The sequence below is a fragment of the Microtus oregoni genome, unplaced genomic scaffold (genome assembly GCF_018167655.1).
Source record: "Microtus oregoni isolate MIOR12 unplaced genomic scaffold, Mior012 000004F_ref0000308, whole genome shotgun sequence".
Classification (NCBI taxonomy): Eukaryota; Metazoa; Chordata; class Mammalia; order Rodentia; family Cricetidae; genus Microtus; species Microtus oregoni.
In genome coordinates this window covers 4,000,045-4,025,952 of record NW_024543063.1, presented here as the reverse complement: position 1 = coordinate 4,025,952, position 25,908 = coordinate 4,000,045, and the positions used below count along the sequence as shown (strand labels likewise).

The 25,908-nt window shown below is 43.9% G+C and overlaps 2 protein-coding genes across 2 annotated transcripts; both read right to left on the bottom strand.

Annotated features, from left to right (window-relative positions):
* Positions 1 to 2,162: 2,162 nt before the first annotated feature.
* Positions 2,163 to 3,098, bottom strand: LOC121447510 (olfactory receptor 6B2-like). The gene has a single exon (XM_041650783.1). It carries the CDS (start codon positions 3,096 to 3,098, stop codon positions 2,163 to 2,165), a length of 936 nt encoding a protein of 311 aa, XP_041506717.1.
* An 18,373-nt stretch (positions 3,099 to 21,471) lies between these two features.
* Positions 21,472 to 22,410, bottom strand: LOC121447509 (olfactory receptor 6B3-like). Its single transcript, XM_041650782.1, has one exon. The coding sequence runs from the start codon at positions 22,408 to 22,410 to the stop codon at positions 21,472 to 21,474; it is 939 nt and encodes a 312-aa protein (XP_041506716.1).
* Between the last annotated feature and the right edge of the window lie 3,498 nt (positions 22,411 to 25,908).

The window sequence follows — 25,908 nt, the reverse complement described above, 5'->3', positions numbered from 1 at the left end:
ATTAAAAAAAACATTTATTTATGCTTTATATTACCAAATACTTGGTTTGTGTACCTATTATGTAACTATGTTCCGGAGGTTGTGTAAAATTTCTCACGCATAAAAAAAATCATGAGTGGAATGTATCTAAGGAGTCTTTGTCTAAGGCACAGCAGCCAACAGGACCCTGCCTGATGATGGAGAAGCCATTGATTGAGCAAGTGTAGAATCAGAAGCAGAGGCCCATGGTGTAGCTGTGTGACATATTCTGCTAGACAGTCCGCAGCCATATATTCCCATGTTGCATCCTGTGCTAAAGACTCAGAAGGAGGCTGTCAGGTGGACTGGACCCTCAGTCCCCAGGTAAGTTAATAGCAAAGGCAAACCTTTCAGGACCCAAGGCAGCCCAGCCATGAAGCTTCCTGCATTCATTTGTCATAATCCTTAGGGACAAATCAGCAAATGTCTACACACTTACAGCTGTGGAGGAACTGCAATACCGACCTGTAGGGGGGACAGTACTTCCCAGGCACGGTGGGACTGTCATCGGAACAACCCCAGGAGGACAAACTCCACTCCTTTGCCTCAGTGTCACCTTGCCACCATTAAAGTGAGGCTTACATGCGTCAATCAACATCAAGGCAGGGTTTTGTGCTGCATCTGCCATGGCTGACATTGAGAAATAAAGCTGTGCTTTCTTTCCACCTCTCTGTTCCAAGCCTCCTCGGTGAGAATGGTCTACTTAATAAGCAGAATTTGTGCTCCCGATTTGGACAAAACAACAAACTTGTTATCTGAAAGGATGCATAAACTTGGCCCCACAGAGAGCTCAGTGACTGAGATCTTAAATCTTTCTTCCTAAAACCCCAAGTCTGTGAAGTTGGGGAACACGACAGTCATTGAGATTACAGACAAACGGTGAGGTGACTGTTCCCAGTGTCCTGGTATAGCTCCTAAGTAGCGTTAAGTTTGTGAGACCTGTCACCCAGGAAGACAGTCAGCATTTCGCGTGAGGTGTCTGCACACTAATGGATGTAAGTTATTAAAATGCCATCCTTTATGTAGGTAATGGTTAGTTTCAACTGCTAACTTCACACAAGGTTGAATCACCTTGGATGGGAGTCTTGAGAAGGGGTCTCTACATCAGGCTGAGTTGTGGTCGTGTCTTAGGTTTGTATCTTAAACTACAAAAGGGAGGAAATGAGATGAATACAAACATACATGCATTTCCTCTCTGTCTGCTCTGTACAGTGGCAGTGTCTAGTTGCTTCCTGTCTCTGCTGCCTTGACGTCTTTGCAATGATGGGCTGTAACCTGGAATTGTGAGTCACGTAAACCTCCTTTCCTCAAAGCGTTTTATCATAGTAAGGGGAAAGAAAGCAGGAAAATGGGATATTTGGAGGATGCGGATTGAAGCCACATTGAGATAACTTTGGAGCCCAGAAGAAAGGCTGAACTGAAACATATAAGCAACACAAATTATTGGACCGGGTTTGTAACCGTTGGGATTGTCATATACTGCTATTGGGAGGAAAACTGGCACACAGAGGTTAGAAAACTGTTTTTCAGTTTCTACTCAAGCTGGCTACACACATATCTTAAGTTTCTTCAGGTTCCTATATGTAACTAGGTTTGGCTTAGATACAGTTCTGTGTAGCTCACCAAGCTGCATGGATATCAGTACAAAAGACTGCCTGGGTTGCATATAGCAACATTACCATCCTGATAGCATCCACAATACCGTCAGCTAATAACAAAACATAGAACTTCATGCTGACATATATTTTGATACTATTGAGCAACAACTCGTGACTCATTGCTACCATCAAAGACAGGAAGACCCAAACGTATGATGCTGACCCAAAGTAGAACGTGAAAGTGTTAAGTGCTGCGTGATTACATTCATAAAACCTTCAAAACACCCAGGCTACTCTCTGGCTTTAGAAACCACCATAGTGGTTCTTCTAAGGTAGAGGGGCTCAATAGGGGTGGACTCTAACACCTGATCTATGTAGTAGCAAGTTACCTGAGCTACACTGAGGAAACATATTTGGATGAATACTCAATAATGTAGCTAGCCCAATGTTTGTACCAAATTTTATAAAAAAAATTGAAAGAACATTAGGTTCTATACAAGAAACTTTTTCCACAACAAATTAGTTTCTAGAGCATGTAATGTTCTACTATAGAGTGTGACCCAATCTCAGTGTCCTTCTCAGGGCATCCTTAAACTCCTTGTTCCTTAGGCAATAAATCAATGGGTTTAATATGGGTGTGAGGACAGTGTACACAGCAGAGATGAGCTTATTGGAGCTTCGGGTATCGATGGCCTGTGGCCTCACATATATAAAAAGCATGGCCACATAGAAGAAAGTGACCACGGTGAGGTGGGAGGCACAGGTGGAGAAGGCCCTCCACCGTCCTGTGGCTGAAGGGATACGCAGCACAGCCAGGGTGATGTGTCCATAGGAGAGTATGGTGGCTATGAGAGGGAACACCAGAATGATGAAGGCCAGAATGAAGTCCACCAGCTCTGCTGTAGAGAAGTCAGTGCAGGCCAGCTTGAGGATGGGAGAGATGTCACAGAAGAAGTGGTTCAAGACGTTGGAGCCACAGAAGGTGGCGCTGGAGATAAAGTAGACCTTGATCACAGAGACTGTGAAAGCACTTGCAAAAGAGAAGGCCACGAGCTGGACACACAGCCACGTGGTCATGATGACTTGGTAGCGCAGGGGATGGCAGATGGCCACATAGCGGTCGTAGGCCATGGAAGCCAGGAGTACACACTCCGAGCACACCAGGGAGATGAAGAAGTAGAGCTGAGTCATGCAACCAGCAAAAGAGATGCGTTTCCTCTGCAGGAGGAAACCGTCCAGCATCTTGGGGATGATGTCTGACACATACCAGATCTCTAGGAAAGACAAGGAACCCAGGAAGTAGTACATGGGTCTGTGGAGAGAGGCGCTTCTCCAGACAGTGAGGATGATGGCCAGGTTCTCCACCAGCACGAAGAGGTAGGCGAGCAGGAAGAGGAGGAAGAGCAGGTACTGCAGCCTGGGGGTTGTGGGGAAGCCCAGCAGGATGAACGTGCTGACCTTGGTGATGTTCTCCCCCCTCATCCTTCTGCACCTGCAAAAGATCTGCAGGCCAATAGGAAGGGCCAAGTGTCAGCTGAGGGGAGAACAGGGAGCAGTCAATAGCCTCAGGTGGAAATCAGACAGCGGTCCTGGTCCCTGCTGTAAGCAGCAGGGAAAGAAATTAATTTTCCTGCCCAGTCTTAAACTGGAAAGACCTGTGCACTTCAGTTTGGATGCATTATGAAGAAGGGGCATGGAGTTGAAGTATCAGGATATAAGATATCTATATTGTGATAGTGGCCCCAGTCTAGATTGCTATATGTAGAGGGGTCTATGCCTCTTATCATTTTAATGAATCCATTCCCTCTACTCTGGATCTAATCCTTGAGTGGTTAAAAGAACATTAGTTTATGTTTCTACCCTGGAAGTGCGAGTGAGTATTGATGAGGCTGTGGCCTTCCTCCCAGAATGCATGAGTGTAATGTCATAGGCATTAGGGGATCCTGAGATTGAGTGAGATATTCAAATTTGGCTCGCCTGTGTGATTGCTTTACTAAGCCCACATTAGCATGAACACACACACACACACACACACACACACACACACACACACACACACGAAGGACACACACACGAAGAACACAGATTTGCTCACACTCCTTGACGCACATTCCCCCGTTTATAGATAGCATCACTGCCTTCCTTGGCCTCAGATCAAAGTGATGACTGGGAAGCCAGCTTCACTTGACCATGCAGATGATGCACCCAGAGGAGGCCCAGGGCAGTCTCTGAAGGCACAGCTCAGAAGGTTTGTCTCACAATAGGTGAATGATCCCCTCCAAGCCCATGAGTGTAATCCTGGAGAGGACACAGAATAGGGAGCTGGTGAGGGATATGGGGGGTAGCACCCATTCAGATTCAAGGAGGGAGGTCCCATAGCTGGATGTGTCTAGGAGCATTGGGTGAAGAGAGAACATCTAAGGATGGATTTGTGGGCACAGTGGAATGGGGTGCACCAGAGGGCCTATGTACCGAGTGCTGGTGCCATCTCCAGCTATTCCTATTGGCAGGTGGAGGGGTGATAATTAGGGCAACTCACAGGACTTGTCCTGGTTCTGATGGTGGAAACTAGAGAGAATCCAAGTCCGTGTGGTGACCCTTATACCTGATTTTAAACAGCATTTGGGAGAATAGATTGGCATGTGTGGACCAAAGAAACTAGCAGAGGGAGCATGCCATTTGAGAAGTGATTTACTTTGGGGCCTCTGGAGGAGGGCACAAGGGAGCAGGGGATAGACTGGGGGGCATCTAGAAGCACTGCTGGAGGTGAACAGGGACATCAGAGTAGACAGAACTCAGTGCTCTGAGACTAGGGGAATGACACAGCCCAAGAGTGGCTGGAGTGGACATGCATTCCAGTGGGGCACAGACATGGAGGCGGCCAAATGAACACCCATGGTAAAGTTACTGCAGGCTGAGTAGTGTGTTTCAGCATGAAGTCTAGCTGTCCACAAAATAAACAGACACCAAAGAAGGCTCTGTAGAGTTTGCACAAGCTCTCAAAGATCCACCCACCACAGTGGGTGGGTTGGGAAGTGATAGTTCCTCTAACTATTGATCAGCTGGCAGCTGCCTTCAAGGAACTTTATAGATATCAAGCTCTCAGAGACAGGTTTGAATTTAGGGTCATTTTTGATGCCATTAAGGCAGTTATCCCTGCTGTAAAATGCTAACATGTGTTTCAACATCTCCAAGGACATCATGCAAACTTCCTTAAGTTCAGTTCAGTGGCCACTGCCTCTGGGATATGAACATCTAGTCTTGGACACGGTCCAGGGTGTGTCTGTGTTTCTTCCCAGCTATGTGGTCACAGAGGGCTTTGATGTTTACAAACTCAGTGGAGGGCATCATCATTCTCCTACAGACGGGGACTGTTTATACTGTTTATAGACCAGGGGAGCTGTGTCTCATGTCCCCAACCATGACTGCACATACCCACAGACTGTGCTCACTGTTGCTCCCCATCACTGTGGGTGGGATAACTAACAATGGGTCCATGGGATGGAGAAGACCTTGGTCTGCAAATTGAGCCCCTTTAGAGCCGCATCCTCGATTCACCAGAACGTTGGTCGTGGTTGTGTGCGCTTGCAAACAAACTTTCTATTTAAGAATAAGTATAGACTTACAGAAATCTGTAGATGCTTGGTTCACCTTCCTGAAGGCTGATGGCTGTCAGAGTTTGGGGTGTCTCAGGCACCTCTTCACAGCTGTACCCACTGTGCAGTTTCCACCTCTTGGTTTTCATGTCCATTCCCGCCCTAATTTCCACTTGAATTTGAACTTGTTATTTTGAATTGTGAGAGAATATATACCCCTTGTGTTAAGATCTAGGCTATTCTCCTTAATGATCTCGAGGAGAGGAGTGGACCGGGACACAGACGAGCCCATGTGTGGAATACTCCATGGATGACTGCATTTTCGTGCTGCATTTCATGGCTTTTGTGCAGACTAGACGGCCCCATGGGTACTGATGAGGAGTCAGAGTTTCTCTCATCACAAGCCAGGTGTACCAGTTCCTTCAGACTGAATGCCCCTGCATGGTATAGTAGAAACTTATGTCGATGCAAGAAACCAAGAGAGGAAAGGAAGAGGTTCCTGCCTTGTGTCAGCCTGTAGTCGTGAGCTCAGAGGCTATCCTTCTACCTGGCAGAACCAGTGCACAGGACCTAGCCATGGTGGGGAGCAGATGTGCTCTGATGTGCTCCATGCAGTGAGGACGCTGACTCAGACTGTGTGCTGTTAGATGGGAGGACATAGCACAGCAGCCCAGACTATGCCCTCAGCATGGACCTCCAAATAAGCACTCAGCACAATTCTCACAGATCCATACTCAACACAGCACCCATCGATTCCTAGCCAACCAACATCTTTCAGAGCTTACTCAACACAGGACTCAACAACATACACTTAGCACAGAAATCCTGGACATGGACACATCAGACTGAGCACACTGCCCACGTGTACACACTCAGCACAGTGCTCATTGGTGCATACTCACATGGTGTCCATCAATACACACTCACTGCAGTGTCCAAAGATGACCACTCAGCATAGCACTTACAGACGCCACACCCTTTGATGCAGTACTGTGAGCCTTCATGCTGGGTGCTGTGACTGCGCAGATGAATCCTGCCCCAGCCTCAGTGTGGACATGCAGGTGAGGTCTCTGTCTCACTGCACACATAGATCCTCTATGACGCACATTATACAACACACTCTAAAATCACAGCACGGGTCCATCTAGGCTTGAGAAGCACTCATCCTACCTGGGGCTCTGGAAGCCTCACTTGGACAGACTTTGGGAACAAGGAGGAGCCCCTTCCTGGCTTGTGACTCCCAGGCAGGCCACAGTGGCTGGATGAGCTTCAGACGGATTCTTAGGACATGGGCTCCTCAAGTATAGGGAGGAACTGCTATGGCTTTTTAGCTGGAGCCCAGTGTCTCCTGGGCCCAATTACCCCCTGCAGCTGATGAAGCTGCCCACACTGGTAATGAGCTGCATCAGGGCCTCTGGGGCAGGCTGCCCCTGATACTGCCTATGCCTGTCAACTTGTGGAGTGTATTGGCTTCACTGGTTCCCTCCCCACCTGAATGTCTGCCTAGCTGCTATGCTCCGCACTGGAGGAGCACTGTATAGAGGGTCCCTGTGTCACCTGTGGTCCTGGGCTCAACAATTATGCAAGGGCTTGTGTTGAGAGCCAGGCTGGAACTCAGTAGGAAGCCAGGCCTGTGTGAGCAAGGTGGACAAAGAAGGAGATCGGGAAACACAGAGGTGGCTCTGTTGAGCCCTTGGGAATCATAAAGCGTCAGTGGATATCACAAGAGATCTCAACTCATGTCAAGAGCCCGGGATCTCACATGTATGCAAGGATCTGATGGATTCACTGATTGATTCAACTGACCTTCTGCTCCCAAGACCCATCCTCATGCCTCAGTTATCCTGACCACTCTGTTCTTGCATCTTGATTCCTCCCTGGAGGATTTTCACTGTGGAATAATCCTGTACACCTTGAAATGTGTTGCTTTCATTGTTAATAAAAATCTGATTGGCTGGTAGCCAGGAAGAAGTATTGACAGAATAACCAAACTAATGATGCTGGGATGAAGAGCACAGAGTCAGAAGAGTTGCAAGTCAGACACACAGAGAGAGCAGCAGATGATTCCTCCACATGGTAAAGCAGAGATGTAAAATATGGGTTAGCATAACTGTAAAAGTTAGTTAGTAATAAGCCTGAGCTATTGGCTGAGCATTTGTAATTAATATAAGCCTCAGTGTATTTATTCAGGAGCTGCTGGGGGAACAGAAACTTCCACCTTCAAATGGTGACCACTGTCTGATGTAGATCCACATAGAAACTGACAAGGCTTTAGAAGGTTCTGAACACAAAAACTGAATCAAACTTGGCTTCCTAGTCTTGTATCTCTCTTGCTGGTCACAGGGTTTGATCTCCTGGAAGCTGCCAGTACACCATGAACTAAGGCACATGGGGGGTTTCTACAACCTCTTACATAACGTCAGTACAGAGAGCCTTCTCTTAGCCTTAGCTACCAGCACAAGCTCCACCAGCATGCTGCATTGCAAGTTTAGGGGTTTGCCTCATGCAGACAGAGAAGGTTACAGATATGTAGTAAAATCAGATTCAGATGGGAAAAATCTCTAAACAGGTTACAATGTGTTTAAAAATTGCATAGGCCTGGGTTAGGAAGGAAAAGAGTAAAGAAAGTCCTTAAAAAGGTAATAGAGTAATAATAAATGTAACAAGCCATGTAAAGATGGAAAATACACAGAGAGTCAGATCCTGTATTTTATTGTGTTGTCTTTGAATTTTTGCTGCTAAGAAACACTGGATTATAAAAACTGTTAGATTCAGCCATCATATATATTTTAAAATTATCCTGATTTCAAAATTTAAGTCAAATGATATGATACTTTGGGGGAGAGGTTATGCTTTTATTCCACAGGATATGAGAAGCTATGGATTCATTCCAGGTTAAGGAAAATCAGGTTTTATCAAGAAACACCCCCCCCCCAAAATCGGACTACAATCATAAACAAACCCAGAAGAACTATAAGACACGTGATGTATATTTTACCTGCTCAAATATAAAATAGATCATCTTTGACTGACTTATGTACAATGCATAGTCTATACTTATATTCATATAGAAATCCATGTTACTTTTAAAAGTTAATGTATTTTCAGAGCAAGGGACCCGATACCAATGAAAACAGATGGCCCAGGTGACCCAGCATTTGAAAATGCCTTTGGTTACAGTTTCCTCAGTAGAGCTTCAAGGCTGCCGGCTGAGGTGACTGCCTCACAGAACACAGCAACCAAGACTTAACAATTATCCTGATTTTCTCAAGGTATGCCCAAAGATGCCAGTGCCCCAGACCATAGGAAGTAGTCTAGAGAAAACAATGCCACATCCCCAAAATATTGGTTATAGAAGTTTGCTATCATTTAAGAGAGGTTGGTTAAAAGTTTTTATTGTAAATGGTCAGAGAAAAAGCTGAACAAAGAAAATTAGATTCATGGATCTTGTTCTGAAAAGAAAAGGTGAAATATAGGAATGATAAGGAAAAAGGATAGATTATTGTATCTACTTTAAGCCCCCAAAGCCAATTATTAATCTGAAAATATTTTACATTGATATGGAATTAGGTATATTGATACAAATTTAAAATAGATTTTGTTTTACCATATGAATATTTTTATTTTTGTTTGGGATATTGTATTTATGTAACTCATTTAAAAATGTACTGTTTAATTAAGAAATACATATTAATAGTTAGTCAAACTTATAGTCATATTACATATGTTTTCAAGATCATACACAGATATATGTAGATATATAAGTGGACTTGAAACACTTCAAAGACCTACAGAATATAACATTTAATATGTTTGATAATCTAAGGTTTTTCATGACAGTGAGACATATCTGCCCTTGGCAGCACCAATCTACTTCAGAGAAGATGATGGGCATTGAAGAAACTGCATATAGATTTTGTTTTCTTTATGGTGAAAAGTAGCCATTTGGGCAAAAAAAACTGCCCTTGCCTCAATTGCTGACAATTACTGTCCAAACTACACCAGCAGGACACAAAAAAAGGTGACTGCCAAATTTTGCCAAGACAAGATAGGGTAGGGCAGTCCTTCAAAACTCCCTGCTCCTCAAAAAAGCCTGTCAGATATTCTAGTCCTATAGGCCAAGGACAGATGCCACACATTACAGAGGAAACTTGGGCGACTATCTCTCAATTTTTGAAAGTCACTTGCTATGCATTTCCTGTTTATTCAGATAATATTCTATCCTTCCAGGGTCTTTGATGGAGTTGAAGGCTAGATAGTTATAATTATAGCTCTTCTTAGTTACGATAAAAAGGTAAATTAGATGTAGAACTTTAGACTCACCAAGATAAGATAATATTTTCTATAATTTTGCCAAACACAAATGGACTAAATATTGTAACTGTAATTCTTATGTTATAATGGTTTTGGTTATATATAGTTCTACTATGTTTAGGTTAAAAATTCCTTTTTAATTATACAAAAGGAGAAAATACTGTGGAATAATAATGTACACTGCGAATATATTGCTCTTATTGTTAATAAAAAGCTGATTGGCAGAATTCTGCACTAAAACCATCTGGTCCTGGGCCTTTTTGGTTGGGGAGCTTTTGATGACAGCTTCTATTTCCTTACAGTTTATAGGTCTATTTAAATTGTTCACCTGATCTTGATTTAATTTTGGTATATGGTATCTATCCAGAAAATTGTCCATTTCTTTTATGTTTTCCAATTTTGTGAAGTACAGTTTTTGTAGTATGACCTAATGATTCTCTGGCTTTCCTTGGTGTCTGTTGTTATGTGCCCTTTTCATTTTTGATTTTCTTCATTTGGATGTTCTCTCACTGCCTTTTGATTAGTTTGGATAAGGGTTGTCTATCTTGATTTTCTCAAAGAACCAGATCTTTGTCTCAATGATTCTTTATATTTTTCTTTTGTTTCTATTTTATTAATTTCATCCCTCAATTTTATTATTTCCTGTGGTATACTCCTCCTGGGTGCATCTGCTTCTTTTTGTTATAGACCTTTCATATGTGCTGTTAAGCCACTACTGTGAGCTTTCTCCACTTTCTCTATGTAGGTACTTAGTGCTATGAACTTTCTTCTTAGCACTGCGTTCATAGCGTCCCATAGGTTTGGGTATGTTGTGCCTTCATTTTCATTGAATTCTAGGAAGTCTTTAATTTTTTTCTTTATTTCTTCCTCAACCCAGGGGTGGTTCAAGAATTCACTGTTAAATTTTAAGAGATTTTAGGCTTTCTGCAATTAGTGCTGTTGTTAAACTCTAACTTTAAACCCTGGTAATCTGATAAGATACAGATGGTTAGTCCAATTTTTTTTGTATCTGCAGAGGTTTGCTTTATTATTGAATATGTGGTTAATTTTAGAAGAACTTCCAAGAAGAGCTAATACCTATACTCCTCAAAATTTTCTACATAACAGAAACAGAAGGAATATTTCCAAACACATTTTATAAGGCTACAGTTACCCTGATACTGAAACCACACAAAAACTCAACCAAAAAAAGAGAACTCTAGACCAATTTTACTCATAAACATAGATGAAAAATATTCAATAAAATATTGGCAAACTGAATCCAAGAACACATGAAAAATCATCTACCATGATCAAGTCAGTTCATCCCAGAGATGCAGGGATGGTTCAACATATGAAAATCGATCAATGTAATCCATTATATAAATAAACTGAAAGAAATAAACCATATGGTCATCTCATTAGATGCTGAAAAAGCATTCAACAAAATTCAACACCCCTTCATGATTAAGGATTTATAGAGATTAGGGATACAAGAAATATATCTAAACATAATAAAAGCAATATACGGCAAGCCAAAATCCAACATCAAATTATGATGTGGGAGTGTCATATATCAATCTGTTGATTTCATTGGTTAAGTAATAAACAAATTGCTTGGGCTCATAGCTTAGAACATAGGTGGGTGGAGTAAACAGAACAGAATGCTGGGAGGAAGAGGAAGTGAGGTAAGACGCCTCAGAGACACCATGCTCCGCTCTCCCGGGCAAACACGATTCAGCTCCGACCCAGGATGGACGTAGGCTAGAATCTTCCCAGTAAGACCGGTGCTCACAGATTATTAGAGATGGATTGATCGGGATATCAGAATTAGCCAGTAAGGGCTAGAGCTAATGGGCCAAGCAGTGTTTAAAAGAATGCAGTGTCCGTGTAATTATTTCGGGTTGAGCTAGCCATGTGGGCGGCCAGGTGCCGGGGACGCAGCCCCGCAGCCCCGCCGCTCTTATCACTACAAGCATCAAACTAAATGGAGAGAAATTTAAAGCAATTCTACTAAAATCAGGAAGAATACAAGGCTGTCCACTCTCTCCATATCTATTCAACATAGTTCTTGAAGTTCTGACCAGAGCAATAAGACAACAAAAGGAGATCAAGGGTATTTAAATTGGAAAGGAACTTTCTTTCGCACGACCCAGCCCCCCCAGCACCCCTCCCCAACCCTGCCCTGCTGTATGCTAGGACCAGTGCTCAAGTACAGTTTTAAGCTCCTAAACTAAGGCTACCCACCCAGAGCGGTGAGTGCCTACCTATCGGGCAGGCCTCAGGGTCCCCTGTAAGGGAGCCCGGGCACCTTCAGCAGGATACAAGATCAACTCCAAAAAATCAGTCGCCCTCTTATACACAAAGGATATGGAAGCAGAGAGGGAAATCAGAGAAGCTTCACCATTCATGATAGCCACAAACAGCATAAAATATCTTGGGGTAACTCTAACCAAGGAAGTGAAAGATCTATTTGACAAGAACTTTAAGGCATTGAAGAAAGAAATTGAAGAGGATACCAAAAAATGGATGGACCTCCCTTGCTCTTGGATTGGGAGGATCAACATAGTAAAAATGGCAATTCTACCTAAGGCAATTTATAGATTCAATGCAATCCCCATCAAGATCCCATCAAAATACTTCACAGATCTGGAGAGGACAATAATCAACTTTATATGGAAAAACAAAAAACCCAGGATAGCCAAAACAATCCTATACAATAAAGGATCTTCTGGAGGCATTACCATCCCTGACTTCAAACTCTATTACAGAGCTACAGTAATGAAAACAGTGTGGTACTGGCATAAAAACAGAGAAGTTGACCGATGGGATCGTATAGAAGACCCGGACTTTAACCCACAAACCTATGAACACCTCATTTTTGATAAAGGAGCTAAAAGTATACAATGGAAGAAAGAAAGCATCTTCAACAAATGGTGCTGGCACAACTGGATGTCAACCTGTAGAAGAATGAAAATAGACCCATATCTTTCACCGTGCACAAAACTCAAGTCCAAATGGATTAAAGACCTCAATATCAGCCCAAACACCGAAAAGGATAGAAGAGAAAGTGGGAAATACCCTACAACAGATGGGCACAGGAGATCGCTTCCTATGTATAACCCCAGAAGCACAGACATTAAGGGCAACATTGAATAAATGGGACCTACTAAAACTGAGAAGCTTCTGTAAAGCAAAGGACACTGTCACTAAGACACAAAGGCAACCTACTGACTGGGAGAAGATCTTCACCAACTCCGCAACAGAAAAAGGTCTGATCTCCAAAATATACAAAGAACTCAAGAAACTAGACTGTAAAATGCTAATTAACCCAATTAAAAAATGGGGCACTGAACTGAACAGAGAATTCTCAACAGAAGAAGTTCAAATGGCCAAAAGACACTTAAGGTCATGCTCAACTTCCTTAGCAATCAGGGAAATACTAATCAAAACAACTTTGAGATATCATCTTACACCTGTCAGAATGGCTAAAGTCAAAAACACCAACGATAACCTTTGCTGGAGAGGCTGTGGAGGAAGGGGTACCCTCATCCATTGCTGGTGGGAATGCAATCTTGTGCAACCACTATGGAAGTCAGTGTTTCGGTTTCTCAGGAAATTCGGGATCAACCTACCCCTGGACCCAGCAATACCACTCTTGGGAATATACCCAAGAGATGCCCTATCATATGACAAAAGCATTTGTTCTACTATGTTCATAGCAGTATTATTTGTAATAGCCAGAACCTGGAAACAACCTAGATGCCCTTCAATGGAAGAATGGATGAAGAAAGTATGGAATATCTACACATTAGAGTACTACTCAGCGGTAAAAAACAATGACTTCTCGAATTTTGCATGCAAATGGATGGAAATAGAAAACACTATCCTGAGTGAGGTATCCCAGACCCAAAAAGATGACCATGGGATGTACTCACTCATAATTGGTTTCTAGCCATAAATAAGGGTCACGGAGTCTACAATAGGTGAATCTAAAGAAGCTATGTAAGAAGGGGAACCCAAGGAAAAACATATAGTTATCCTCTTGGCTAAGGGAAGTAGACAAAATTGCCGGGGAGAAAATTGGGTTCTTGGGGGTGGGGTAGGATGGGGATAAGGGGAGATGGGGAGAGAAAAGTTAGAAGGGAAGGAGGTCGGGCCTTGGGAAAACAGGAGGATTGGGATAAAGGAAGGTTGGACAGGGGAGCACGGAACCACAATTCTTAGTTAAGGGAGCCACTTTAGGGTTGGCAAGAGACCTGACCCTAGAGGGGCTCCCAGGTGCCCAAGCCGAGGTCCCCAGTTAGTTCCTTGGGCAGTTGAGGATAGGGAACCTGAATTGACCCTATCCTAGAGCAATACTGACGAATATCTTGCATATCATCATAGAACCTTCATCTGGTGATGGATGGAGATAGAGACAGAGACCCACACTGGAGCACTGGACTGAGCTCCCAAGGTCCCAATGAGGAGCAGAAGGAGGGAGAACATGAGCGAAGAAGTCGGGACCACGAGGGATGCACCCACCCACTGAGACAGTGGAGCTGATCTATTGGGAGCTCACCAAGGCCAGCTGGACTATGACTGAAAAAGCATGGGATAAAACTGGACTCTCTGAACATGGCGAACAATGAGGGCTGATGAGACGCCAAGGACAATGGCACGGGGTTTTGATCCTACGTAATGTGTTGGCTTTGTGGGAGCCTAGCCAGTTTGGATGTTCACCTTCCTATATATGGACGGAGGGGGGAGGTCCTAGGTCTTACCCACAGGGCAGAAAACCCTGACTGCTCTTTGGACTGGAGAGAGAGGGGGAGAGGAGTGGGGGGAGGGGGAGAAGGGTGGGAGGAGGGAGGGAAATGGGAGGCTGGGAGGAGGTGGAAACTTGTTTTTTTTTCTCCTTTTCTCAATAAAAAAATTAAAAAAAATAAATTGGAAAGGAAGTAGTTAAACTTTTGCAACTTGCAGATGATGTGATAGTATACATAAGTGACCCCCAAACCTCTACCAGGGGACTCCTACAGCTGATAAATACCTTCAGTGATGCAAAAGGATACAAGATCAGCTCAAAAACACCAGTGACCCTCCTATATACAAACGATAAAGGGGCTTAGAAAGAGATCAGAGAAACATCATCTTTCACAATAGCCACAAAATAACATAAAATATCTTGAGGTGATAAGACCTATTTGACAAGAACTTTAAGTCTTTGAAGAAAGAAATTGAAGAAGATATCAGAAAATGGAAAGATCTCCCACGTTCTTGGACAGGTAGAATCAATATTGTAAAATGGCAATCCCACCAAAAGCAATCTATAGATTCAATGCAATTCCCATCAAAATCTCAACACAATTCTTCACAGACGTTGAAAGAACAATACTCAGCTTCATATGGAAAAACAAAAAACCCGGAATTGCCAAAACAATTCTCTACAATAAAGAAACTCCTGGAGGCATCTAGCTCTATTATAGAGCTACAGTAATGAAAATAGCTTATTATTGGCATATAAACAGACAGGTTAAACAATGGAATTTAGTCAAAGACCCGCATATTAATCCACACACCTATGAACACCTGACTTTTGACAAAGAAGCTAAAAATATACAATGGAAAAAGAAAGCATCTTCACCAAATGGTGCTGGCATAACTGGATATCAACATGTAGAAGAAATGAAAATAGATTCGTTATCCCCATGCACAAAACTCAAGTCCAAATGGATTAAAGACCTCAATATAAATCTGACTACTCTAAACTTGGTAAAAGAGAAAGTAGAAAGTAGCCTTCAAAGCACGGGCACAGGAGACCACTTTCTAAATATAACCTCAGTAGCACAGACACTGAGAGCAACAATAAATAAATGGGACCTCCTGAAACTGAGACGCTTCTGTAAAGCAAAGTGCACAGTCAATCTGACAAAAGACAGCCTACTGAATGGGAAAAGATCTTCACTAACCCCACATCATACAGAGGTATGATATCAAAAATATATAAAGAACTCAAGAAATTAGACATCAGCAATCGAAATGACCCAATTAAAAATGAGGTACAGAACTAAACAGAATTCTTAACAGAGGAATCTCAAAAGGTCGAAGGACACTGTCATTAAGACAAAAAGGCATCCTACTGAATGGGAGAAGATCTTCACCAACCCCACATCAGACAAAGGTCTGATCTCCAAAATATACAAAGAACTCAAGAAACTAGACGTTAAAATGCTAATTAACCCAATTAAAAAAGGGGCACTGAACTGAACAGAGAATTCTCAACAGAAGAAGTTCAAATGGCCAAAAGACACTTAAGGAAATGTTCAACATCCGTAGCCATCAGGGAAATGCAAATCAAATGGCTCTGAGATACTAATCAGAATGGCTAAGATGAAAAACACCAGTGATAGCTTATGCTGGAGAGGATGTGGAGTAAGGGAAACACTCATCCATTGTTGGTTGGAATGCAAACTTTTACAACCACTGGAAATCAGCATGGTGGTTTTTCAGAAAATTGGGAATCAACCTACTTCAGGATCCAGCAATACCACTCTTGGACACATACCCAAAAGATGCTCAATCATACTACAAAGACATATGTTCAACTATGTTATTAGCAGCATTATTTATAATAGCCAGAACATGGAAACAACCTAAATGTCCCTCAACCGAAGAATGGATAAAGAAAATCTGGCACATTTACACTCAGCAGCAAAAAACAATGACATCTTGAATTTTGCATGCAAATGGATAGAACTAGAAAAACCCATCCTGAGTGAGGTAACAGAGACACAAAAAGATGAATATGATGAGTACTCACTCATAAGTGGATATATACTAGCTATAAACAAAAGATATTGGGCCTATAATTCATGATTCTAGAGAAGCTAAATAACAAGTTGAACCCTAAGAAAAACATATATAGATCCACCTGGAAATTGAAAGTAGACAAGATCACCTGACAAAATTGGGAACATAGGGGTGGGGGAGAAGGGAGGGAAGAAGAATAAGAGGAGGGGAGAAGGGGAGAGGTGAAGAGATCTTGAGCGAATGGGATAGTCAAGATGGAGGAAGGACAGAGATGAGAGCAAGGAATGCGAGACCTTAATTGAGGGAGCCATTATGGGGTTGTCAAAAAAAAACTGGCTCTAGAGAAATTCCCAGGAATCCACAAGGATGATCCCAGCTAAGACCCTAAGCAATAGAGGAGAGGGTGCCCAAACTGGCCTTGCCATGTAGTTAGACTGATTAATACTTTAACTATCACCATAGAAACTTCATCCAGCAACTGATGGAAACAGAGGCAGAGACTCTCATCGGAGCACTGGACTGAGCTCCCAAAGTCCAGCTGAAGAGTGGGAGGAATGAGAATATGAGCAAAGTTGTCAAGACCATTATGGGTACACCCACTGAAACAGTTTACCTGAGCTAATGGGTGTTCTCCAATACCAGCCAGACTGGGATGGAACAAGCATAGGACCAAACTAGTTCCTCTGAATGTAGTTGACAGTTTCATGGCTGGGGCAGACTTGAGGAGATGTTATATGGAGGGTGGGTCCCTTGTTCTGTCCTGCCCAGCTAGTTACACTCAAAATAACCACATGGAAATTGTATTCCTTGAAACACTGCCTGGTCCATTAGCTCTAGCCTCTTATTAGCTAACTCTCACATCTTGATTAACCCATTTCTATATCTGCCACACTTCCTTTCTTTCCAGCCTTCTGTTCTATTCCACCCACCTAAGGGCTGCCCTATCAAAAGGCCAAGGCAGCTTCTTTATTTGACCAGTAAAAGCAACACATAGAAAGAAGAACCTCCTACACCAAGGGGACACTGGCAGTGGCACCAGGATTTGTCTCAACTGCATGTACTGGTTTTTTGTGAACCTATTCTCTTCGGATGGATACCTTACTTAGCTTAGATATAGTAGAGAGAGCCTTGGAACTTCTCCAAAGCAATGTGCCTTACCCTCTCTGTGGAGTGGATGGGGATTGGGGTGTGGGGGTAAGTGGAGGGAATGTGAAGAGGGGATGAAATGGGAACTCAGATTGGGTATATAGCAAATAAAATTTTAAAAAAATAATATAAAAGGCTAAGTGGCCAGTAACCAGGCAGGAAGTATAAGCAGGACAACCAATCTAAGGATGCTGGGATAAAGGTCAGAGTCATAGGAGTTGGCAGCCAGACACAGAGGGAGCAGGAGATGATTATGCTGCATTGAAAGAAGGAAACACCATGTGGCAAAGCATAGATAAAAAATATTGGTTAACATAAATGTAAAAGTTAGCTAGTAACAAGCTATTGGTCAAGCATTAGTAATTAATATAAGTCTCTATTTATTGGGAGCTGTTGGGGGGACAGAAACCTAGCCTACAGGTTTTGGCAGAGTTCTTCCCTGTGGATTGTTTTCCCCACAGTTTTTTGTCCTCTTTCCCCAACTTCCTTTAGTCTCCACAATCTTTTGGATTTGGAGTCTCTTTCTTCCTCTCCCAGCTCTGGTGATTTCTGCACCTGGGACCTTCAGTAGCATCATTCTACTGTATGTTCATCTATTCACCTTTGTGTGTCAAATCTGCTGGTTTCTCTCTTGTAAAGATCCTTGTCATTGTCTGAAGACAACAAGATAATCTACAATGAACTTGCAGTATGAGTTCTTTAACTAATTATATATGAAACAGCCATTGTCAACTGAGGTCCCATTCACAGATTTCAGAGTTATGACAAGCACGTGTCTTTCTTGACTTTTGGCCGATTATCAGGACTGTGCACTGTTTATGTTGTACACGCCCCAAACCCCATTCTTACAGTTGACCATTGTTGTCAACCTGTGGAACCTATGTTTAACCAAGAGACACATCTCTGGGCTGCTTTATGAAGGCATCTGGAGATAGGATTGCCTAAGTAGGGAGTCTTCCTCAGAGTTGGGGACCACTTCCAAAGAGATGCCCAGCAATAAAGAAGTATGAGCATTGACAGGCTCTCTCTCTGCATTTCTCTGATAGTTGGTGACATTGAACAATTTTCCATATGCTTATAGCCATGAGCCATACTTTTGGAACTCTCTATATATCATTTATCAATTGGGTTGTTTGATTTTTTTAAAGTTTTTTTAGTTCTTTGTATACCTAGATATCAATTCTTTTTCAGACATGCAGCTTGCAGATTTTTTTTTGTATCCTGTAGGCTCTTAGTTATTTCCATTGCTGTAGAGAAAATTTCATAATGACCCATTGGTAAACTGCTTTTATTTCCTGATTAACTGGAGTTCTGTTGGGAAATCATGGCCTAGATCTATAGCTTCAGGTGTTGTCTCAACTTTTTCTCTAACAGTTTCAGAGGTTTTGGTCTAATATTAAAGTCCTTGACTCATTTCAAGTTAGTTTTTGTGTAGGGTGAGATACAATGATTTAACCTCATTCTTCTACATAAATACCTAGTTTCTGCAGCACCATTTGTTGAAGATGTATTTCTTCAATGTATATTTTGGCATCTTTGTCAAAAAAGTTACTAAGGCTATGCATGGTAATGTCTGGGTCCACTGTTATTCCCCGTAAGTTTGCATGTTCATTTTGGTGCCAGTATCATGCTGCCTCGGCTCTGTTGTATAACCTGAGGCTGATGGTGGCAACCATCCAGCATTATTCTTTTTGCTAAGGATTGCTTTGGCCATCCAAAGCCTTTTGTCTTTCCACATGAATTTTAAGATTATTTTCTATCACTGTGAACAGTGGTGTTGGAATTTTGATTGGGATTGTCTTAAATCTGTACAATGATTTTGATAGTGTGATGTTTAGTGTCAATCATCAATGACCTGGAATGTCTGGGGACAGGCCTCCAGGCGCCCCTGTCAGGAAATATTTAACCTCTGTACATGCACAACAGGGACTATGTTGATTAGTTCATTGAAGTGAAACATAAGAAAAGTGGGCAGCGCCATTCCCTAGGCTTGGGTCCTGGACCATATGAAGAGGAGAAAGCTAGCTGAGCACAAGTGTTTTGCTTTTTTCTATCTTGAGTGCTCATGCAATGTGACTAGCTGCCTCAGGTTCCTGTCATTGCGACTCCTCTGCCGAACTGGATTATAACCTATGACTGGGAGCCAAATAAACCTTCCCTGATAAGTTGCTTTGGTTTAAATATCTTATCAAAGAATAGAAAAAGCAACTAGAAGAAGCAGAAGGAATGTTTTCGTTCCATATACACTATGAAAAGTTTATAGGAGGGACAAACCTCGATTTCCCTAAGATGGGTGTGTGCGCAGTGTACACAGCAAAGAGGAGATCGCTAGCATGACTTTTGTTACCATAGTAACAACACAAGGATTAATGTTTTATAAACAGCCTTTTACAGAGACGTAGCCCATTCTGTACTCTCTCTACCATAACCCCAGTGCTCCCGTAAACCATGCCCATCCAATCTCACCAATTTGTTCACTGCTCAGTCGCAGGGCTGCTAATCACCCCTGAAAAGGCCTATATCTCCTGCAAGTCTCTCAACCATCTACTAAATAGCTGCAAGTAGGCCATAGAAAATTTCATACTTCAGTGGTGAGGCTTGTGTATGCAGGGGATACTGACCCACCATCTCCTTTTGAAAGACCCTCAGAGTGGTCCTTCCCTCAGGAGGAGACCCCTAACCCAAGGAACAGTCGACACCACTGGCTGCAATTAGCAAGAGGTTTATTGGGTGGGCACAGGTACCTGTGGGCGGCAAAGTCCTTTCGGAGGACTTGCCCGCCTGCAGGCTGGGAGAAGGTCTTTTTATAGGAAAAAGGTAGCAAAAGCAGGCATACAGAAGCAACGTATGGTTACAGGGATCTCATTGGTCAGTTCGAATGAGGCGATGGGTTCATTTAGGGGACAAGTTCCCCAGAGACATGAAGGTCTGATAATAATAACAGACTTGGCCCTATCTAGGGTACATGTAGTTTTTCCCAGAACTGTTCATTCCCCTCCTAGGCCTGGTGTCTGACCATAGATATCCTGTTTGACCGCCTAGGAGTACTGACTTTACCTTGAACTTACATTTGTTTGTGTGAAGGCTTTGCAAAATGGCATTACAGTAGCTAAGCTGGGGTCTTTCACTTTATTAGCAAACACCAAACTCTAAACCCATCAGCATCTCTGTACTCTGCACCCTCTAGCTGCCTCCTGCCTCTGAGCTTTGCTGCCACGGGGCTTATCTGGACTTCCTTTCCTCTTCTCCATCTTTCAACACAAACCACACTGACTCCTGCTTTAAACTGTGGGAGCCCCACCACCCAGGCTCTCCTCAACTGGCTCCTGTGGGTTTTCTATCTTCTTGTCCCAGGAACCTCCACAGGCTTCTGTTTCCCATGCCACAAGCCATCACACCCAGCCTGTCTCCTGATTGGTTCAGAGACAGCAGGTACTGTGGTGGGCTTTAAGGAACCAATAACAACAGTAAGACATAGTTCTCATTTGACTCTGATAAAATCAAGCAATAGAAAGACGTCACACTTTTTCAGCAGCAGAAGGACTGTAAGGAGAACTGTCTGAAGGGACAGGTTAGAGCTCATTCCCCAGAACAGTCACAGAGCGTGCCCTTTGAGTTACAATAAGTCTGGGGGACTTTCACAGTTCCCAGATACACTGTGCTTTGGGGACTCTTGGGGCTCATTTTGCCATTTTCAGTATTTTTATACTTCCACATACTGAAACCTACTGAGATTGCAGACCTCATCTTCCCAGCCCTGAAGGGCGTACAGTCTTCTAGAATTTTGGATGATACTTTAAAAGGGAGGGAAATACATTGAATTTTTACCAAGTCCTGATCTCTTCACATGTAAAAGGTGATAGAAAGGCACCACTACCCAAACAGTGCCTATTATGTCTAATCCACAAAGGATGAAAATGATGCTCTAAGTATCTTCAGCACTAGCAATGCCTAGTGTTCCCACATCCTCATCACCAAGGGTACATGATCATGAGATACTCTGGCATCAGAAGGTGCCCTCCCTCCTATGATGGTGCTCGACTCAAGCTCAAGGCCTTTCTTAAGGCTTCTTTAAACTCTTTGTTCCTCAGACAGTAGATCAAGGGGTTCAAGATGGGTGTGATGACCGTATACAGTACAGAGATGAGCTTGTTCGTACTCCGGGAATCAATGGCCTGGGGTCTAACATACATAAAAAACAAGGCTGTATAGAAGATGGTGACCACAGTGAGGTGGGAAGCACAGGTGGAGAAGGCCCTCCACCGTCCTGTGGCCGAAGGGATACGCAGCACAGCCAGGGTAATGTGCCCATAGGAGAGTATGGTGGCTATGAGAGGGAACACCAGAATGATGAAGGCCAGAATAAAGTCCGCCAGCTCTGCTGTAGAGTAGTTCATGCAGGCCAGCTTGAGTACAGGGGAGATGTCACAGAAGAAGTGGTTCAAGACGTTGGAGCCACAGAAGGTGGCGCTGGAGATAAAGTAGATCTTGATCATTGAGACTGTGAAGCCACTAGCAAAAGAGAAGGCCACGAGCTGGACACACAGCCCCGTGGTCATGATGACTTGGTAGCGCAGGGGATGGCAGATGGCCACATAGCGGTCATAGGCCATGGAAGCCAGGAGTACACACTCCGTGCACACCAGGGAGCTGAAGAAGTAGAGCTGAGTCATGCATCCAATGAAAGAGATGCGTTTCCTCTGCAGGAGGAAGCCGTCCATCATCTTGGGCATGATGTCACAAACATACCAGATCTCCAAGGTGGACATGACACCCAGGAAGTAGTACATGGGCCTGTGGAGAGAGGCGCTGCTCCAGACAGTGAGGATGATGGCCAGGTTCTCCACCAGCACGAAGAGGTAGATGAGCAGGAAGAGGAGGAAGAGCAGGTACTGCAGCCTGGGGGCTGTGGGGAAGCCCAGCAGGATGAATGTGGTGACCCTGGTGATGTTCTCTCCCTTCATCCTTCTGCAGCTGCAAAAGATCCACAGGCCAATAGCAAGGGCCAAGTGTCAGCTGCGGGGAGAACAGGGAGCAGCCAATAGCCTCAGGTGGAAGTCAGACAGCAATCCTGGTTCCTGTGAGCAACAGGGAAAGGAATTAATTTTCCTGCTTGGTCTTAAACTGGGAAGACCTGTGCACTTGTGTTTGGGGGCAGTAATAAGGAAGGCAGAAGGAGAGGATATGCTTAATATAGGTAATCATGATGTAATTGTACATATGGTCCCAGTCTGGAGTGGTATATTTAGACAGGTCCATGCTCCTTTCCCTCTTTATGGATCCATACCCTCTACCCTGAGATGTTAAAAATATTAATCAATGTTCCCATTCCACAAAAAGTTAGAATGAGTATAGATGAAGCCATGGTCTACCTCCGTTTGGTGGCATGTATATTGTGGATCATACCTCACCTCCCAGAATGCATTGCTTGAGTGGCTTAGGGAGTCTGGGATGGAGTGAGATCTCCAAAGTTGGCTCACTTGTGTAATTAATTACTTCCTCAGCCCACATTAGCAAGAAAACATGCACACACCAGAAGAAATTCATACATATTTTCTCATACTCCTCGACACACATTCCACATGTTGTTGATAGCATCTCTGCCTACCTTGACTCTGTCTAAAGACATTGATGGGAAACCAGCTGAATGTGAACATCTGCAAACTGAGGCCAGAGGAGGTCTAGGGCAATTCCTCAAGTCACAGCAGGGTCGGTTATTCTCAAAATCGATGAACAATCCCCTCCAGGACCCGGATTGTAATCCTGGAGAACACAGAATAGAAATCTGGGGAGGGAGCTGGGGTGTAGCACTTTATTCAGATTCGGGGAAAGAGGTCCCACAGCTGGATATGTCCAGGGGCATTGGGTGAAATGAGGACATCTAAGGATGGAGTTGTGGGGACTATAAGGTGGGGTAACCCAAGGACCTATGTCTTAAGTGTGGGTGCCATATCCTGGTCTTGGCTCTTTCTATTAGCAGGTGGATGGGTGAGAATCATGGTAACCCACAGGCCCTTCCTGGTCCTGATGATGGGAAGTGTATCCAGTACTGTATGGTGACCCATGTGCTCTGACTTTAAACAGCATCTATGAGACTATGCGGGCAGATGTAGATTAATAAAACTAGCAACAAGAACATGAAGGAAACTTTAGAATGAGTGTTGTCATTTGTGGAGTGATTCTCCTCAGGGGCCTCAGAAGAGGGCACAGGGAGCAGGGGATGGGCTGGGGCATCTAGAAGAACTAAGGGGGTTTGTGAGAGGTTCCAGGGTAGACAGAGCTCAGTGCTCTGAGACTAGGGGAATAACACAGCCCAAGAGTGGCTGGAATGGACATGCATGGGGCACAGACATGGAGGCGGCCAAATGAACACCTATGGCAAAGGCTTGCAAGTTTCCTGCAGGCTGGGTAGGGACTTTCAGGATAAGGTCTGGTTGTCTCCAAACTATATAGACACCAAAGAAGGCTCTATAGGGGTTGCCCAGTCTCTCAGAGATCCACCCACTACAGTGGGCAGCTTAAGCAATAGCCCCACCACCTGGGGAACAGCTAGCAGCTGCCTGCAAGGAAACTTCTAGAAACCAGTTTCCCAGAGACAGGTTTGAATTTAGGGAAGTATTGATGCCTGAGGCAGTCGTCCCTGCTGTAAAATGCTAATGTGTGTTTCAACATCTTCCAGGACATCATGCAGCCTCCTTTAAGTCAGTTCAGTAATAGTCACTGCCATTGGGATCTGAATATCTGCCCTTGGACAGGGTCCAGGGTGTGTCTGTGTTTCTTCCCAGCTAAGTGGTCACAGAGGGCTTTGATGTAGACATAAGGTAACTCAGTGGAGGACATCAACACTCTCCTACAGATGGGATTGTTAATGCTGTTTATAGACGGGGGAGCTGTGTCTCATGTCCACATCCAGGACTGCACATACCCACAGACTGTGCTCACTGTTAGGATGTGGCTCCCCATCACTGTGGGTGGGATAACTAACAATGGGTCCATGGCATGGAGAAGACCTTGGTCTGCAAATTGAGCCACTTTAGAGCTGCATCCTTGATTCACTAGAACATTGGTCATGGTTGTGTGCATTGCAAACAAACTTTCTATTTCAGAATAAATACAGACTTACAGAAGTCTATGGACCCTTGGTTCATATCCTGAAGGCTGATGGCTGTCAGTTTGGGGTGGCCCAGGCACCTGTTCACAGCTGTATCCACATTGTGTAGTTTACATTTCTTGATTTCCATGTCCTTTCCTGCCCCAGATCCCTATTAATTTTGAACTTTTGGCTTCGTTAATAATGAGGGAATCGAAGCCTGTTGTGTTAAGACCCAGGCTATGGTCCTCACTGATCTTGAGGAGAAGTGGACCAGGGCACAGGTTATCCCATGAGTGGGATACTCTGAGAATGAATGCATTTTTATGCTGGATTGCATGGCTCTTGAAGTGATTAGAGGGCCATATGGGTTTTGATAAGGAGCCAGAGGGTCTCTTATCACAAGCCAGGTGTGCCAGTTACCTCAGACTGAATGCCCTCATGGATAAAGATCAAACTCGGATCCATGCAAGAAACCAAGAGAGATTTCTGCAGACCGAAGGTGCCATGGGATCCTGTGAGAGGGTTCTGCCCCATGTCAACCTGTCGTTGTGAGCTCAGAGGCTATCCTCCTATCTGAACCAGTGCACAGGACCTCTCCATGGCGGGGAGTAGATGTGCTCTGATGTGCTCAGTGCAGCAAGGACGCTGACTCAGACTGTGTGCTGCTAGATGGGAGGACATAGCACAGCAGCCCAGACTATGCCTTCAGCATGACCTCCAAATATGCACTCAGCACAATTCTCACAGATCCATACTCAACACAGCACCCATCGATTCCTAGCCAACCAACATCTTTCAGTGCTTTCTTAACACAGGACTCATCAACATACACTTAGCACAGAAATCCTGAACATGGACACATCAGACTGAGCTCACTTCCCATCCACACACACTCGGCACAGTGCTCCTAGATGCGTACTTACACGGTGTCCATCAATACACACTCATTGTAGTATCCAGCTACCTGGGACTCTGGAAGCTTCACTTGGACAGACAGACTTTGGGAACACGGAGGAGCCCCTTCCTGGCTGGTGATTCCCAGGCTGGCCACAGTGACTAGATGAGCTTCAGACGGATTCTTAGGACATGGGCTCCTTAATTAAGGAAAATAAGAGTTATGGCTTTTTAGCTGGAGCCCAGTGTCTCTAGAGACCAATTACCCCCTGCAGCTGATGAAGCTGCCCACACTGGTAATGAGCTGGATCAGGGCCTCTGGGGCAGGCTACCCCTGATGCTGCCTATGTCTGTCAACCTGTGGAGTGTATTATTGGCTTCATTAGTCACCTCCCCACCTGCCTGTCTGCCTGTCTGCTATGCTCCCCACTGGAGGAGCACTGTATAGAGGGTTCTTGTGTCACCTGTGGCCCTG